Source organism: Passer domesticus, chromosome 6 (genome assembly GCF_036417665.1).
Source record: "Passer domesticus isolate bPasDom1 chromosome 6, bPasDom1.hap1, whole genome shotgun sequence".
NCBI lineage: Eukaryota > Metazoa > Chordata > Aves > Passeriformes > Passeridae > Passer > Passer domesticus.
In genome coordinates, this window is record NC_087479.1 from 33,635,767 (window position 1) to 33,650,729 (window position 14,963).

Consider the following 14,963-nt stretch of genomic DNA (forward strand, 5'->3'; position numbering starts at 1 on the left):
TTTCCAACATGAATTAGGAAATCTGAACATTGAGGCATGTTAAGACAGCTGAAGGATTGGTGGTTCAGCAGCAACATTTCAGCCTCAGTTTGGAAGCAAAAGCTTGCTCCACAGAGGAGCTCAAAGGTGAAAACACAAGACTGAACACCACGAGCAGCGCTGGCAAGGATGTGCTCCTAAACAAAACTAATGATCTGAGAAGTTTCTGGGATTGCTGAAACTTCAAAATGTACAAAGGCTTAAATGGGATAGCAGGGTGATGTGTGCATACACTTGAGCCTTCACTGGGGGTTCATGTTCCTCTCCCCCACAAAGCACCAAAGAGCCCCTCTGTGCAAGCAGACCAGTACCACCAAGAAGCCAGGACTGAGATTTGGAGTATCTCTAACACTTTGACATCCCACTTTAGCCTCACTCAAAACACACATAAGCCCTCATTGAAGAGGAATGAGCTGTGCAGGAACACACAAAACATGCAAGCAACAAAAGCCAATCCCAGGTTTAAGCAATGCTCATCAGAAAGAACTCGTCAGGAGCACACTGACTGACTCAAGCACTCCATAAGAGACAGAGAAGGTTAGAGGCCACCAGGGGAGGGCACACCAGGTATTTGCTGCCACTGATCTGCTCCCAAGCACTTGCATGGCTGACCTGCTGCATCAGTGAGGAAGGATGGACGCCTGGGCACACTGCAGGCACTTCAAGGGTCAAGAGAAGAGAAGCACCTGCATTGGTGGGGCTGTCTAAACCAGCCCCTCAATTTCTGCAAGTAAAACCAGCTCCACTGTCAGTTTATTGAAAAAACTTGGGGTTTATTGATTTAAACTGCAAACAGTCATTACAAAAGAGATTCTCTTTTAAATAAACTCACACAAAGAGGAAGAAAAAGCAGTGTAGCGAACAGTAACAGGGGGGAAAAAAAAAATTACATTCATTATTCTCTTTGTGCCAGTCCCATTCACCTTGGCAAGGAAAACTCCAAACTTGGAATACAGAAATGCAAAGACAAACTGTATTTGGAATGTCTTCAGATAGGCACTTTGAGCCCAAGGCTTTTCTCCTTGAAGAATCTATACAATAAGAGGAAGATAAAGGTCTTCCTTCCACGTTGTTTCGCAACAGAGTTCAGGTATGTACATTCTAAAGCCCAGGTAGGCAAGACCCGGGAGAGGAGAAGAGGAGGAGAAGAGAAAAGGCAAAGATGCACAACAACTCCATTTGCAGTCCAACACAAAAAAGGGGGAGGGAGTTCTAAAATAAATAATCCAAACACAGTTTTTGCATTTTTTTAAATTAATTTTTCATTTTTTAAAATAAAATAACCAAAAAAGTGTAAAGTTACAAAAATGTCATTGTAGTATAATATATTAAACTGTGGGGAAAAAAGGAAAAAAGACACTTCACAATCTTAAGATTAATATGGAAGATCATAATTTAAACATAAAAGAATATATTCTATGGATTCATCATCCCGATAAATATGAACAAAATTAAAAAGCAAAGGTTTTGGCAATAAATACGTTTTGATAAGTTAAATAAGCTTTTTATATTGTTGTGCAGTGACAAGCAAAATTTGCTCTCCAATTTCTGAAAAGTTATACAAAATCAAAAACCCAGAAAAAAATAACAAAAAGCTTGGCGTGAGTGCTCTAAGATAGGTCTAAAGTACTCTAGAGCAAAACCATTAAAGCTATGTCTACTGGAACTTTGTTTACACGAACTTGTGTGTGTGGAATGACTTCTGTTAGCCCCACCCCTCTATTTCTTTATTTGTTTTAAGATGTCACATGTATACACGGGGAACTTTTAGCACCAAAATCAAGTCTCTCATAGTCCATCTGTTTTTTGCTTTTCTTTTTTTGTTTTCTTCCTCCCAGTCGAAGTCCCACTCATGTTACAATCTTTGTCCGTTCTCAGCTTTTCTTCCCGCAGACCTGAGCGGATCCAGGCAAGATTTAGTCTTTTAAGGGGAGGGGAGAAAGAGGACTGGATGTTAACACTTGCCCACATGCCTGCAGCCTAGCAGAAACTGGCCAGTCGGGAAGGGACTGGGAGAGGGCGATGCAGTACATGGCCAGTGGAGGGAGCCGGATTCGGACATTTCCTGCACATCTGGAAGTGCACAGAGCTGCTGGTGCCCTCTGCAGCTGGAGAGGTAATACAGTCACAGTGAAAAGTGTTAAAAGGCACTAATTTTGTAAACGTTATTGCTTCTCATCGTAATTTTGGCACTTAAGGTTTAAGCCAGTGGGTATCGGGCAGGCAGGTGGACATGTTAACATCCAGCTTGAACTACCGGGGACAAGGTGGGGGGAGTTCAGCTTAACATCGTAATAGAGGTGGGGAGGGGCAAGAGTAAACCCCAGATTAGTCGTCGGAGATGGAGAGTCTGCTGAAGATGGGAAGACGTCTTGAGGTGTCCAGGATTGGGGAATCTGAGCCGCTGTGGCTGCTGCTGGAGCTGCTCAGATAGCCCTCCTGGTCAGAGAGGGAGTCCTGAGGACTGGGTGGCGAGTCAAACATGTTGGGGGACTCGGACATGGGCCTGAACAAGAAGGTGGTGGGGGAGCTCCCGCTGGGCACCTGCACCCCCATGCTGGGGGCAAAGAGACTGACCAGCTCCTGGCTGGAGAAGGTGAAAGGGTTGCTGGCGCAGTCAGGCAAGGTGGGGGAGCCCAGCAGGTCGTCGGCGCTCAGCATGGGCGGCGGTGTGATGGAAGTGGGGCTGTCCAGCAGCCCGCTGGCAGCAGTGCTGGGGAAGCCGGCGAAGCTGAAGCTGTGCTGCAGGCGGGGTCTGTCGGTGACGGCGGGCTCCCGGCTCCCCGCCACGGCGCGGCGCTCCTCCGCGTTGTGGATGAAGTGGCAGCGCGGCCCATAGGGACAGAAGCCGATGGTGTGGAAAGTGCGGCACAGCTCGGTCTTGTACTTGGGGTGACGGGTGAGGCTCCGCAGCTCGTGGATGCCGTGGGCGAACTGGCACTTGTCACCGTACTTGCAGGCGCCGTTCTCCTCGAAGGGGCGGCACAGCTCCGTCTTGTAGCGGCTGGAATTGACCTGTCCCCCGGGCTGCTTTTGCTGCAGTAGGCGCTCGCCACCCTCGGAGAAGGAGCGGTCCCGGAAGCGGCTTTCGCGGGGGCCCAGCATGGGAGCCGGCTCCCCTTTCAGGCTGCTGAGGAGCTGGTTCTGGTGAAACTTGGAGTTGGGCAGGGTGACAGAGTGCCTCCTAGGGAAACCCCCGCCCGCCGGGGTGCCCACCGCCTTCCTGTCCAGCAGGCACCCGCTGACACCCGAGGGGCTGTAATTCAACATCTTGTTGCTCTGCGGGGACAAAGCAAGAGCCGGTCAACGTCACTGCTACTGCCGCCACCTCCTCCGACATCCCCACGGAGCCCCCCACGGAGCCCGGCGAGCGCGGTGCGGCACCCCACCGCCCGCCCCTGCCGCGGCCCGGGGAGCGGCGGCGGCCGCCCTGCCCCGAGAGCCCCCCCGCAGCCACATCTGCTGCGGCCCCTCCGCCGCGCCCCTCCCCGTCCGTGGCGCGGAGCGGTCCCGGCCGGCCGAGCGCGGGGGGGCGCCGCAAGCGCCGCGCGACGGGAGCGCTGCCCTGGGAGCGCCCCGGGGCCGGCGGCGCGCGGGAAGGGCAGCGCGCGGCGCCCGCCCGCCCAACCGCTCCCGCAGCGCGGCCGGCCAGGGGCGGCCGAGCCCCGCGGGGAGCGAGCCCGCCCGGCCGCCCGCTCTTCCCCGCCCGGCCCCGCGGCAGCGCCGCCGCCCTCCGCGCCGCGCCCGGGCGTGTTGTAGCGCGGCGGCCCCGGGGGCACGGGAAGGATCCGGCCCCCCTGCTCGGCGCCGCGGCTGAGCCCGCCGGGAGCGCGGGCGGCTCCCCCACCCTTCCTCCTCCGGAGCGGCCGAGGCGGGAAACGAGGGCGGGAGAGACCCCGGCGTCCCGAAACGGGGTGGCCGCGCTCGGTTCCCGCCCTGCGCCCTCCGGTCCCGGCGCCGAACTCGCCCACGACCAGAAAACGAAGTGGGGGGAGGGGAAGGGGGAAGCCCGAACACGAACCCTAAGGAAGCTGAAAAGCCCCGAAGTTGGCGGCGCCCGCCCTTACCTTGCATAAAACTTCGCTCAAGTCGAAGATGGTGGGCGACACCAGGGCTGTGGACATCTTCGGCGAGCGAGGGGGGAAGCGAGTGGGGCAGCGGCACTCGGACACGAGGAGTCACGGCGTGGGTAAGGCACAGCCTCCAGCGCCCCTGCTCGCAGCCTCCCCCCGCCGCCGACGCCGCCACCAGCCCGCCCGGCCGCCGCGCCCGCTCGCCGCTTCCAGGGGGCTGGGGGAAAGCTCAACTTATAAAGTTTGCGACTTACCCCCGGGAGGCGGAGCCCGGCGGCGGGAAAGGGGAGGAGGAGGAGGGCAGGGTGATTGACACCGCGACTGAATCACCCGGGCGGCCAGGCCCAAAAAAACTTTCGGGAGGAAGGAGAGGGGGAGGGACAAGGGGAAGGGGGGAGGGGGGAAGAGAACGCGGAGCGGCCGGCGGGCGGGTGGGCGGCTGTGCCGGGCCGGGCCCGCCCTGCCCCGCGCTGCGCTGCGCCGGATGGGGCGGTTGTGCGGCCGCTCCGAGCGGCTCCGCGCGCCTCTGCGCGCGTGTCCGTTCCTGCTCGCGTCTCCGCGCGCGCGCCCCCGTGCGCGTGTGCCCGCGCGCTCCTCCGCGTGCGTCCACGTTGTGCGCGTGTGTCCGCGTGCGTGCGTGCGCGCGTTGAACTCGGCGCGCGGCCGTCCCGTCCCGCTGCGCGCGGGGGGAGCGGCGGCCGCGCGCCCAACGGCCGAGCGCGCGCGCGCGCAGAGCGCGGCGGAGAGCCCCGGGCCGCGGTGCGGCAGCGCCGCTCCGAGCCGGGCACCCCGCCGCCCTCCTGCCCCCCTCGGAGCCGTGCGCCCTCCTTCGCATCTTCACTGAAACCGGGCAGGCTCCGCAAGGGGAAATAGCTCACATCCCCAGCAATTTAAGTTGTTAAAGTGCGTGTCTGCCCTTTTAAAAAGGGTGTTTGATAAGTCCTGCCTTTCCTCCCAGGACCCAACACTCCTAAAACTCAAAAAAAAAAAAAAAAAAAGAAAAGAAAAAGAAAATAAATTGTCTCTAAGCAAGTGACCTGTTCCAGGTTTTAGTAAACAAAGTGTGATTCAGTGATTCATACTGATATCGGTGCGGCAGAGCAGGGGGGACAATGGTGTCAGTTTCTGTATAAAAATAAAAATGAGCCCAACTGTTGAGAGCTGGTCAGTAGCAGGGCTCGGTGCCTGCCCAGTGACCCCCTGGCCCAGCTATGGCTGCAGAGGCTGTTCCATGCTAGGCTGAGCAATGGCATCTGGGCCCTTTTCCCCGCGCGGGCAGGCAGGGGGGCCCTGCCCCGGCACTGCAGGCTCTTCCTCCTTCCCTGCACTCGGGCTTGGCTGGGGGAACAGAAACCCCTGCCTTGGGCTGCAGAGCGCTGACCCCAGCGGCCATCGCTCCGAAAGCTTCAAACAAATGATCCACTTCCTCCTCTGTTTGCTTTGGAGTCGCGGCATCTGGACTTTGCGCTGGCGGCTGATTTTTTTCCCCTCCTCTGGTCTTCAAGAACAACCAAAATAACCAACCAGAGAAATGCCCACAGGCTCGAGCTATTCCAGATTTTATTTTTTTTTATGATAATTATTATTATTATTTCCTTAAGGAGAGCAATCAGGTTCCTCGAATTTCCTTCTCTTTATAGTTTCTTTTTTTTTTTTCCCTCGCCTTGGCCAGAAGTGTGGAGTAGACCGGGGAGCGAACAGCCTATTATTTTCTGCAGTTGTTTACTCGTTCTGTAGATGGTGCTTGTTCCCAGGGCTCTAAGCCTCTCTATAATTAAACCCATTTTAATTGTTAGTTAGAAACGTCATTTCGGGGACTTTCCAAGAGTTACGGAGAAAGCCAGCCGAGATAACTATTTCACTACCGAGTCGCTCGCAGCCTGGTTTCTGCCCGGTTCCTCCTGCGGCCCAGGCACGGCATGGGGCTGATCTCGGAGCGGGATTGCGGCCGGCCCAGGGCCAGCAGCCCCTCCGCCAGCACAGCCCGCTGCCCTGCTGCTTTTGTGCTAGTCGCTTGTCCCCTGTGCATTTGTTTTGGAAACTTGGGGTTTAAGGCTGCACATTTCCGCGGATCAAGTGGCAAAGGCTGAAGCCGAGAAGGAATTTTTTCCAGTGATTTAGCTTGGCAAACCCCGACTCCATGGTGGTCTGCCTTGCATTGCCTGCGCACATGCTCAGCTCAGGAATTTAGCTGCTCACCCCACCTCGTGGCTAAAAGTCAGAGCCCTCCGGGCCAGAGTGGGAATTTGTGTGGGCATGAATTCACACCGAGCGGAGGAATGAAAAGATTGGAGCCTTACACCGCCCGCCAGAGCCGTGCCAGAACTTTGATAGATGCAAATGAATAAAGATAGGTAAATGAATAAATGAAAGTCAATTATTAAAGACGATTACTGGAAAAGTGAATGAATGCAATGCCATGCTCACTAGCCTTCTTGTATGAGTCAGTCCATCCAGGCCCAGCAGATTCCAGATGGGATACTACAGCTGGGCCTGGGAAGCAGGAATAAATGTCCAGAACCTCCCAAGCCCTTCTCAAACTTGTCCTCAGCACAGGAGGTGCTTTTGGACCCCTCTCCTTCCCTGGGTCAAATGCAAGCAGATGCTAAACTTGTCACAAAATACAGAGGGATAAGATTCTGCATTAGACCTGTGCCCACATTTAGCAGAGGAATTAAGAACCACTTTCATGCACGAGAGCTGAAGCAGGCCAGAGTGGCCAGAAGGCGGAGAAGAAGAAGGGGGCAGCGAATGAAATGATAAAGGCAGGAGATTTAAAGGATTACTTTTTCCAATTGCGTGTGTGTATAAAACTGTGGGCTCGTTGGCACATGATGCTGTAAAGGTCAAAAGTATAAAACAGGTCAAAAAAGCAATTTGACAAATTTATGGAGGAAAAGTCCCTGGAGGTTTACTAAAGGCAAAGGCAGACCTCTGCAACATGTTGCTGGACAACGCACAGCAAAAGTATCACTCTCTCATCCCCGTTTTCCCCCATAAGCATTGACTGCTCTTGGAGGTGAGAGCCACAACAGACCTTTGGTCTGATCCAGTTTGGCACTGGGATGTTCAAATCAGCACTATCTTGTCCCCGAGCCACGGAGCACGGGTTCACACGCTGGCCTCTGCTGAAGGCTGGAGAGCAGTCTCATGGGGTGGCTGCACTCTTTGCCCAGTTTAACTCCCCGCCAGGGTAATAAGAGGTTACTTTGAGCACTGAGTGTAAACTGAATCCAAGTGCCAGCTTTGCCACAAATATATTTGATGATGGTGCAGCTCCCGTGGCAAAAGAACAAGGTTGCTATCTTAAGACACCTGCACTTCCCCTCACCTGGAGCCATTTGGCAGTGGGAAGCCTGCAGATCTACTTGCGTCAGAGTTACTGAGCAAGAACTTGAGTATGAAAAAGCCTGAATTGTTGAAAACAAGGTGGGGGTGGGGTGTTTTGGTTTATTCCCCCTCCTACCACTCAGTTCCCAAAGTTTCAAGGTAGGAAAGGGAAGTGCTTTCGTCACAAGCAACGTTTTCCGCTGTGAGTTTCAGATGAGTTGGGCATTTCACTCCCCTGGTCCCATGGGAATCCTCAGGTAAACAGACATGTCTTGTCTGCAGCGGTGCTCCGATGTACAGCGGCTGGGAGCAGAGGAAGGACAAACCTCCTGACTTTATTTTTGCTGGGGGTGTAAAATGAGCCAAGGCTTTCTGCAGTCACTATTCTATACATATCTTTTGGGTCTGATGCTATTTTTGTTGGCTGTGACCCTGGAGGTGTAGGTGTGGAAGTGCCTTTCTGCTGCTTTCTGCATGCGGGTGTAGATGTTTCCTCTGTTCCAGGCACCTCCTCAGACTCTGTGGCCTTTCAGGGGGAGTAGGCGGATGTCAGCGTGGCCTTTCCCCACCTGTCTGTAACTTTTTAATACTTCTTTTTATTTTGGCCTTGCGCTTCTTCCATGGAACATCTCTGGGTAGCCACTGGGAGGTGTAAATGGCTTGAGATGGAAACCACAGCTTGTAGGTGCGCCCTCTGCCAGGCTTTTCTGGCACCCGAGGAAGTCAGGTCTGTGCCTGCTCCCAAGCAAAAGGGATATTACCAGCTGCTCGGTGAGAAAACAAATTCACAGAGATACAGGAAAGTGTGTTAAGGTGGTGGGAAGCAACGGGAGTGAGATTCCTGGCAGCTCGGGTATGTAAACATTCATAAAATAGAGAGTGTGTGCATGTGTGTACTTTGTGGTGGCAGGAAACCCAAGAAGCTAGCTCCATTATTTTTGCTGGAATTGGTAGCAGCCGTACCAGACAAATATTATAAGCCCTTAATCCTCCTGACTTTACACCTGTGAATGACCTAAAGACCATCCAAGGTGATCTAAATTACAGCACATCTTTACTAATTAGTAATGGGGTTTGGGATCTGATTTAGTTGTTTGTAAAAAGGGCTTTCTTGTTTCTCAGTAGCTCAGATGTTGGACTACCTCTGGGGGAAGTGAGGGGAAGGCAGGAGGTGGAGGTAATGTGTGGCCTCTTCTGAAGTGTCACATGGATGTGACTAGCCTGCCACAAATTTAGCTCCGGTGGCACTGACAAGACACTGCAGTGGAAAAAGCAGAGATGTCCTTTTAAGCAGACGCAGGGTAAGGAAATTGGCTGAAGCTAATGGATCTAAGTTATAATTTCCAGTGGAAATACTAATGCAATTAATGTATTTCCACACAGCAGGACAGCAAGCCCATGCAAGTGTTTAGCTGTTTGTCATGACTGCTCAGCAGGCTGGCCTAGCCACGTCCTGGGGTCTGTCCAGCTGCACCCAGACACATGCAGCCTGTGCTGAGGGTGGGTGCAGGGCTGAGACACACGCCAGTGTGGCAGTAGGTTTGAGGGGCTGGAGGAGAAGACCATCACCAGGACCAGCTGCTGCATGGGTGTGGAAAGTGAAGGCGCCTGACCAGGAACATCTGTCTCCCTGCTTGTGACCTGGGTGTGGGGCTGTTACTTCACCCCAGCTCCGTGGCAGTGCAGTCCCCAGCTGGGGTCTGCACATCCTGTCTGGACACAAGGACAAGCAGGAAAGCCCAACAGCCTCCTCACACTGCGCCACAGATCTCCCTTGCTGCTGCACCCACCACCTCCTGCAGAGAAATCTCTCTTGTTAGGGGTGTGCCTGTTCTCAGTGAAGTTGCAAACCCTCTAGGGCAAGGCGCAAGACTCGTCTGATCTCCTCCCTGAACATGCCACAAGTGCGTGAAGCTAGAGGAGGGATTTCCATCCTGCCAGTGTGGTAATGGGAGCTGAGGAGGTGCCCAGCCTGGCTGCAGCAAGGCGAGGTATGGAGCGAGATGTGTTTCTCATCAGTGGTGGAGCAGAGCCACGAAGCTGCTGTTGGGGAGACTGCAGTTCTATCCTGCCCCATCCCCTCCCTGTGGAGAGTCCACATCCATGGGACAGCCTGTGCAGCCAGGTGCCAGCATCCTCTTTCCTCCAGCTCTCAGCTGGGCACATGGTGGTCCTGAGGTCCCCAGCATCCCTGCTGGGCCCAGCCTCAGGAGCAGATTATCGTGTGCAGCAAAGGCACAGCTTCAAATAGGTGTCCTTAACCTGGCCTAATCTGCACAGGGCTCTGTGCCTGCCAGGGCAGAGGGAAGTCAGCTATATCTCACCTCCATAAATTGTTGTTCAGATTAAGGGAAGTGCCAGAAGCTTTAAAGAGGCTGTTGGCAGATTCCAGAAAAAAAGAAACAAGTGACACCTGCTGCACATCAAAACAGCAATTACCTTTGTATCAGTAAGATGGTTAATGCATGTAACAAGTGGCTGGAGATATGGAAGGGCATAGATCTCAGAAACCAGGACAAAATCAGTTTTTTCAAATCCTGCATCCATGGTCCTGAGCTGATATACAAGCAAGATGATAATGCAGCACAGTGGTTTTTGTTGGCCTCTGCCTGTTTCCAGCCACAGCAGCCCTGGCTGCTGATTATTCAGCAGACATTAACCAGTGGAATGTTTCTGTGATTTTTTTTCTCAAATAAAGAGTGCTGGGAAAAAATGCTTTCATGTTTTTATTTTCTTTTTTGAGAAAGTCTAAGACAACTCCGGAGCCTTTCAGATCATGACATTTATGTGACATGCAGTGCTGGTGTCAGAAATTGTTGCTTGCTGTGCTGGTGGCCACTTACTTCCAACAGGCTCAGCTGTAACCTTCTGAAAAATACCATTTTGTCCTTTCACAGTGGAGCTTGTCATAACCTTATTTCCAAACACATGGGTTGCACTCCACACATCTTACAGCTCCGTGAGATATTTGCATTAGGGAGGCAGCTTGCTTTCCCGCCTATCCCGTTCCATCAAAACACACTTTTAGCACCAGGCAGGAAGCCAAGGTCAAGTCTCCTTTTCTTTTTTTTTTTGTTCCTCTTGCCTGCTCTGAATGCATGATAATACAGACTTCAGCTCCATTATTATATCTTTTCCCACAAGACCGTTGCCTCATTCAGACCTCAGCAGGGAACATGTTTTCACTTCTGCCAGCTGGGCATGGCTGGAGAGCCCTATGCCCGTAGGAGCTCCAAGGGGGAGGACACGGAGGTGAGGCTTTGCAGAGAGGATAGAGGAGTTTGGTTAGCTCCAGATCTGGTAGGGCATTTCCAGGGAGCCTCTCCCACTGCCTCCCTTGTCAGGCCAGTAATGAAGAATGTCAATGACGATGGGATTCCTCTCATCTCTTTTTAAGTGCCTAAAAGTTAGGTGTCTAATCCTAATTAGTTAGACAGGCTTCCTGCATAGCCAATGGAGACAAATAGGCACCTCCAGTGTATGATTCATTTCACATATCTTGAAGTTTATCTTGAGAAGGGCTGACTCACCTGACAGCCAAGCACCCGCTTCTCTTCTGTGGCTGTAAAGGCAGATCGGCAACTTGCTGAGGATTTGACAGCTACGTTTTGGATGTCCCAAGCGGGCAAGGTGAGTCCTACTGCCAGCTGCGGCAGTGGCTATGGCAAGTATCATCACTTGGCTGCTATGGCTTGCCCCCCTCCCACCCTGTTTCCCACAGAGAAGGTCCATTTGCAACCCTGCCCAAGCAGGGCTGGGTTTTAGTCTGTCCAAATCACATTATCAGCCCTTATCACGTTATCAGACCAAGTTAAATATTTATAAAGCACCTGGGGGCAGGGTCCACATCTTTCTTCAGCTTGTATATTCCCTCGAGGAGCAAAGCCCCTGTGCTGGTTTGCAACCCTTTGCAGGCTGGTGCAATACAGCACCATGAGTCCGTGTGCCAATCTGCATGTCTTGACAAAATGCAGCTGGGAATGCAGAAAGACCTCATGGACATTGGGAAATAGGCAGGAGTGAATCATAAGAGTCAGGAGAAGCAACTAATGTGTGGGAAAAAGGCAAATGTGCTACCTCTGCACAAACATACAATAAGGAAGTATGTAATAATAATTATTGTTATTGTAATACGGCCTGGGTGAGCATTTGGGAAAAAGATATCTAATAACTGACAAGCGACGTGGCTCGGTTTGTTTTGATCTGAAATTCAAACAATGGTTGTGTTTATAAGGCAATAATACGCAGGGTACTGGCACCACACCAACTATGCACTCCCCAAGTCGGGTTTATATAGGTCATGCCAAACAAATAATAGTGTTCTTCAATATAATTACTGATTCATTACAGAAAGAGAATGTAATTGAGTCTGTTTGGATTTCAGGGAGGCGTTAGATGTAGTAAATTCATACATTTGAGCTCAGATTGGGAAAGCTTTGTGTGCTCGCCTAGTTCTGCTCATCTAGGAGTCTGAGATAAAATTCCCACTGCAGCCTGCCCGGCAGCATGAGAGCTTTCCCTCAGGCTTCAGCAGTTGCTCATGCTCCTGCTGCCCTTTGCAAACTTTTTCAGTGCCCTTTGAAGCACTTCACAGATAAACTGGAAAATGAAACTAATGTTAGAGCAAAACTCAGATCCAAATATGCTGGACATGGCTTTTACCTCAGGCAATAGCACCTACCCCCTTGATCCTGGGGACATGCTGGCCCCTCCACTTCTGAACCTCCTGGTCCATGGCCCACTTCTGGATGTGTCTCTTGACACACATCATGTCAGTGTTACTGCAGGGGAAAGCAGCAAAAGGCAGAGGATGGGATAGGCTGGCAGTGCCCACCAGTTCCCTGGACAAAGACACCCCAGCTTAACTGGCACATTTGGCCACAGGAGAGTTAAACTGTGTTGTTCTCATCCTGGCACGAGGGTGGGGTTGGACAGTGGCAGGGCCATGATGCCACGCAGCATGGCAAGCAGGTGCTACCAGCACTCAGTGTCACAGGACAAGCGCTGGCCTCCGAAGGTGAGGGAGCACCAGGGCTGCTGCTCTGGTGGCTTTTGAATGGCTTTGCCACATGCCGTTCCCTGGGGCATTGTGGCTGCAGCACTCTGCTTTCCCCAGGGAGACCTGGGCAGTCCTACTCTGGTCTGAGGTGTTTCCTGCCAGCCTTAACCCTGTGGGGACCCTGCACAGCACACAGGGATGGATGATAGTGCCCAGAGTAGCATCCTCAGCACCTGGCACAGCTGCCAGTACCAGTGACAGGGCATTGCTGTGTGTGACACCTGGGCTCAAGGGGTTTACCCAGGAAAACAGAAGGCATTGTGGCACAGCCTTGGAGTCAGCACCCCTCATGTCCATCACCGGCCCTGCTGCTGCTCCCCGCAGTACAAAGGGCAGAACCCCTGTCTCCTTCCTCCCTCCTGCCCTGCCCCAGGTAGCAGCTGCCTTTTAAAGAAAGGCCAGACAGGGCATAATATCAGGTGTCCAGAAAAGCAGGGACCGTGCTGGTCACCCTGGTGAGCCAGCACCCAGCAGAAGGGTAGAGCACTGATGGAGCTCTAGACCCACTAGGCAGTTGACTTCTGCCAGCTTCTGAAGAAGTTCATCAGGAACAAGCAGAGACCATAGTAATTTATGCTTTCAAAAGGTCTTTTGATAAAAGCCTTTCCAAGAATGAAACAAACTTGGCAGCCATGGTATGAAAAGTCCCATAATGAATTGAAAATTGAGTCAGAACTGGTAGAATGGGGGGAAAATCCATTACAAGTAAAAGGCCAGTGTTCCAGTTGAGGAAGAAGAGTTTACTGGGTGGAAGGGGCTGGTGGGACCATGCCTAGCAGAGATGAAAGCAGCCCTCTGAATACTATTACAAAAATCAGTGAAGGGGGAAGAAGGATAAAAAGGCAACAGCATCTGCTGCCAACAGCGAACCATGCATTATAAATGCAAGCAAGTCTTGGCAGGACTGGGAGGGACTCCAGAAGATTCTAACTAAACTTGGAAACCAAACCACCATGATGGAGAAAGTTCAGTGCACACAAATGCCAAAGCAAGCTGGTTTAGAAAAAACTGGGCAAGTTTCTTACTCTGAATTAGAAGTTGTGTTGTGGGGGTGAGCAGCAGACAGGGCAATGACTGTTCAAGCATCACACATAAGACACTTGCAACATGGGTCAGCATGAAAACCATGTCATCATATAACCTGGGTACCCATCACAGTCCGTGCCCACTTGCCCCTGTGGGGCAAGAAACATTGCAAGATGGACCATACTGAGTCAAGGTCAAAAGTCCATCAAAGGCACCATGGAAGAATAGAAACAGGATCAGAACTGGATGGGGGACTTTTTCTGTGAAGGGAGGTTGAGGAATATAATATTTCATTTGCAGCGGGGATGAGGAAGGCTACAAAACAATAGTTCCCTTTAGCAACAACTGGCTGATGCTTTTGGTTTATTTGTGCTCTGCAAGTTGAAAAGAGAGATGTAAAGGTGCTTTTAAAAATAGTTGCAAGGAAGTTTGTGCTTTGCCACTGCCTCAGTACTGTTCCTGGCTGGATGCGATGTGCTGATAAGCTCATACCTGGCCTGAACTCAGCCAGCCCTGCGTGCCAAGCCACCCGGAGCAGTGCACCGGCTCAGGAAGGTTGCCAGCACCCACTGGATGCAATTGCCTTGTGGGCAGCCTCCAGCCCTGGGCAGCAGCTGGTGAAGCCCTGCCTGTGCACTGAAAGCCTGCTCACATCAGTGCCCAGCTGTCACGGAGTGGGGACTACACTGCAGGGCCAAATGTGGTCCCTGGCAGGGCGTGGTGACACCGAGACCCATGCAGTAAGAAATGGAAAGGGGGTCTGTGTGTAAATAATTTACTAGGATGACCTGGCTATCAGGCCCTTGTTTATTTTTATGAAGTTACTAAAGAATCATGTTGATTTTGAAACAAGTTTGGGGGACCAGAGAAGCAAAGGCATCTATCTGTCCCCTGTGTGTGGCAAGGCAGCCGGATTGGGAGGGGACAGATGCCTTCTGAATTTCCAACTTTTCCTGCATACAGAAACCTTTGTGGAGAAACCAGAGAGGGAGAAATGCCACACATTCTACAGGTGGCTGAACCAGAAAGGTGGGAGCTTTGGCACACACTCTGTGGATGACCAGGGAGGGGAAATCGTTGGCTGGATAATGTTTGTCACTATTTCAGTCAGGGCTTCTGGGTGCCCCCAGCTGCCAGTGCTGTGCCGGGGCCATGGATCCACAAGAGAGGTAGGCTTTTGGCGGAGAAACAAAAGCAAAACATGGAATTACTGTCATCAGAGGAGCTAATCATGCTCCTGCCAAGAGCAGAGACATTGGGCCTGGTGCCTGGGCTACCGTGCAGTGCAGGTAGTGAGCACTGGGGATGATGTGATGCCCTGCTCCACAGCGCAGTTTCCTTGGTGTGGTGAAGCCCGGGCAGCCTTGAAGATCCACAGCAGGATGCTTCCTCCTTACCTCCTTATCTCCTTACCAATCCTTTGCTTTCTATAAGGG

General features: G+C 52.4%; 1 protein-coding gene and 1 long non-coding RNA gene across 3 annotated transcripts; one reads left to right on the plus strand and one right to left on the minus strand.

The window, feature by feature from the left end:
- Positions 1-791: 791 nt before the first annotated feature.
- Positions 792-4,383, minus strand: ZFP36L1 (ZFP36 ring finger protein like 1). Its single transcript, XM_064424308.1, has 2 exons — positions 4,107-4,383; positions 792-3,318 (listed from the first exon to the last, which is right to left on the minus strand). The coding sequence occupies exons 1-2, from the start codon at positions 4,161-4,163 to the stop codon at positions 2,368-2,370; spliced, it is 1,008 nt and encodes a 335-aa protein (XP_064280378.1). The 5' UTR covers positions 4,164-4,383; the 3' UTR covers positions 792-2,367.
- Positions 4,384-4,641: 258 nt separating this feature from the next.
- On the plus strand, positions 4,642-10,157 carry LOC135303069 (uncharacterized). Of its 2 annotated transcripts, none has more exons than XR_010364604.1 (2): positions 4,642-8,743; positions 8,826-10,157. It is a non-coding gene; the product is annotated as an uncharacterized LOC135303069 (long non-coding RNA). The 2 variants fall into 2 exon arrangements; XR_010364603.1 differs by having other exon boundaries at positions 8,829-10,157.
- The last annotated feature ends 4,806 nt before the right edge of the window (positions 10,158-14,963 follow it).

What these genes read in the sequence shown, in the direction of transcription:
- ZFP36L1 (XM_064424308.1), bottom strand. Translation starts at nt 4,163, where the DNA reads ATGTCCACAGCCCTGGTGTCGCCCACCATCTTCGACTTGAGCGAAGTT. An exon ending in TGAGCGAAGTTTTATGCAAG is followed by an intron (nt 3,319 to 4,106) that starts GTAAGGGCGGGC and finishes TTGTCCCCGCAG; the next exon opens with AGCAACAAGATGTTGAATTA.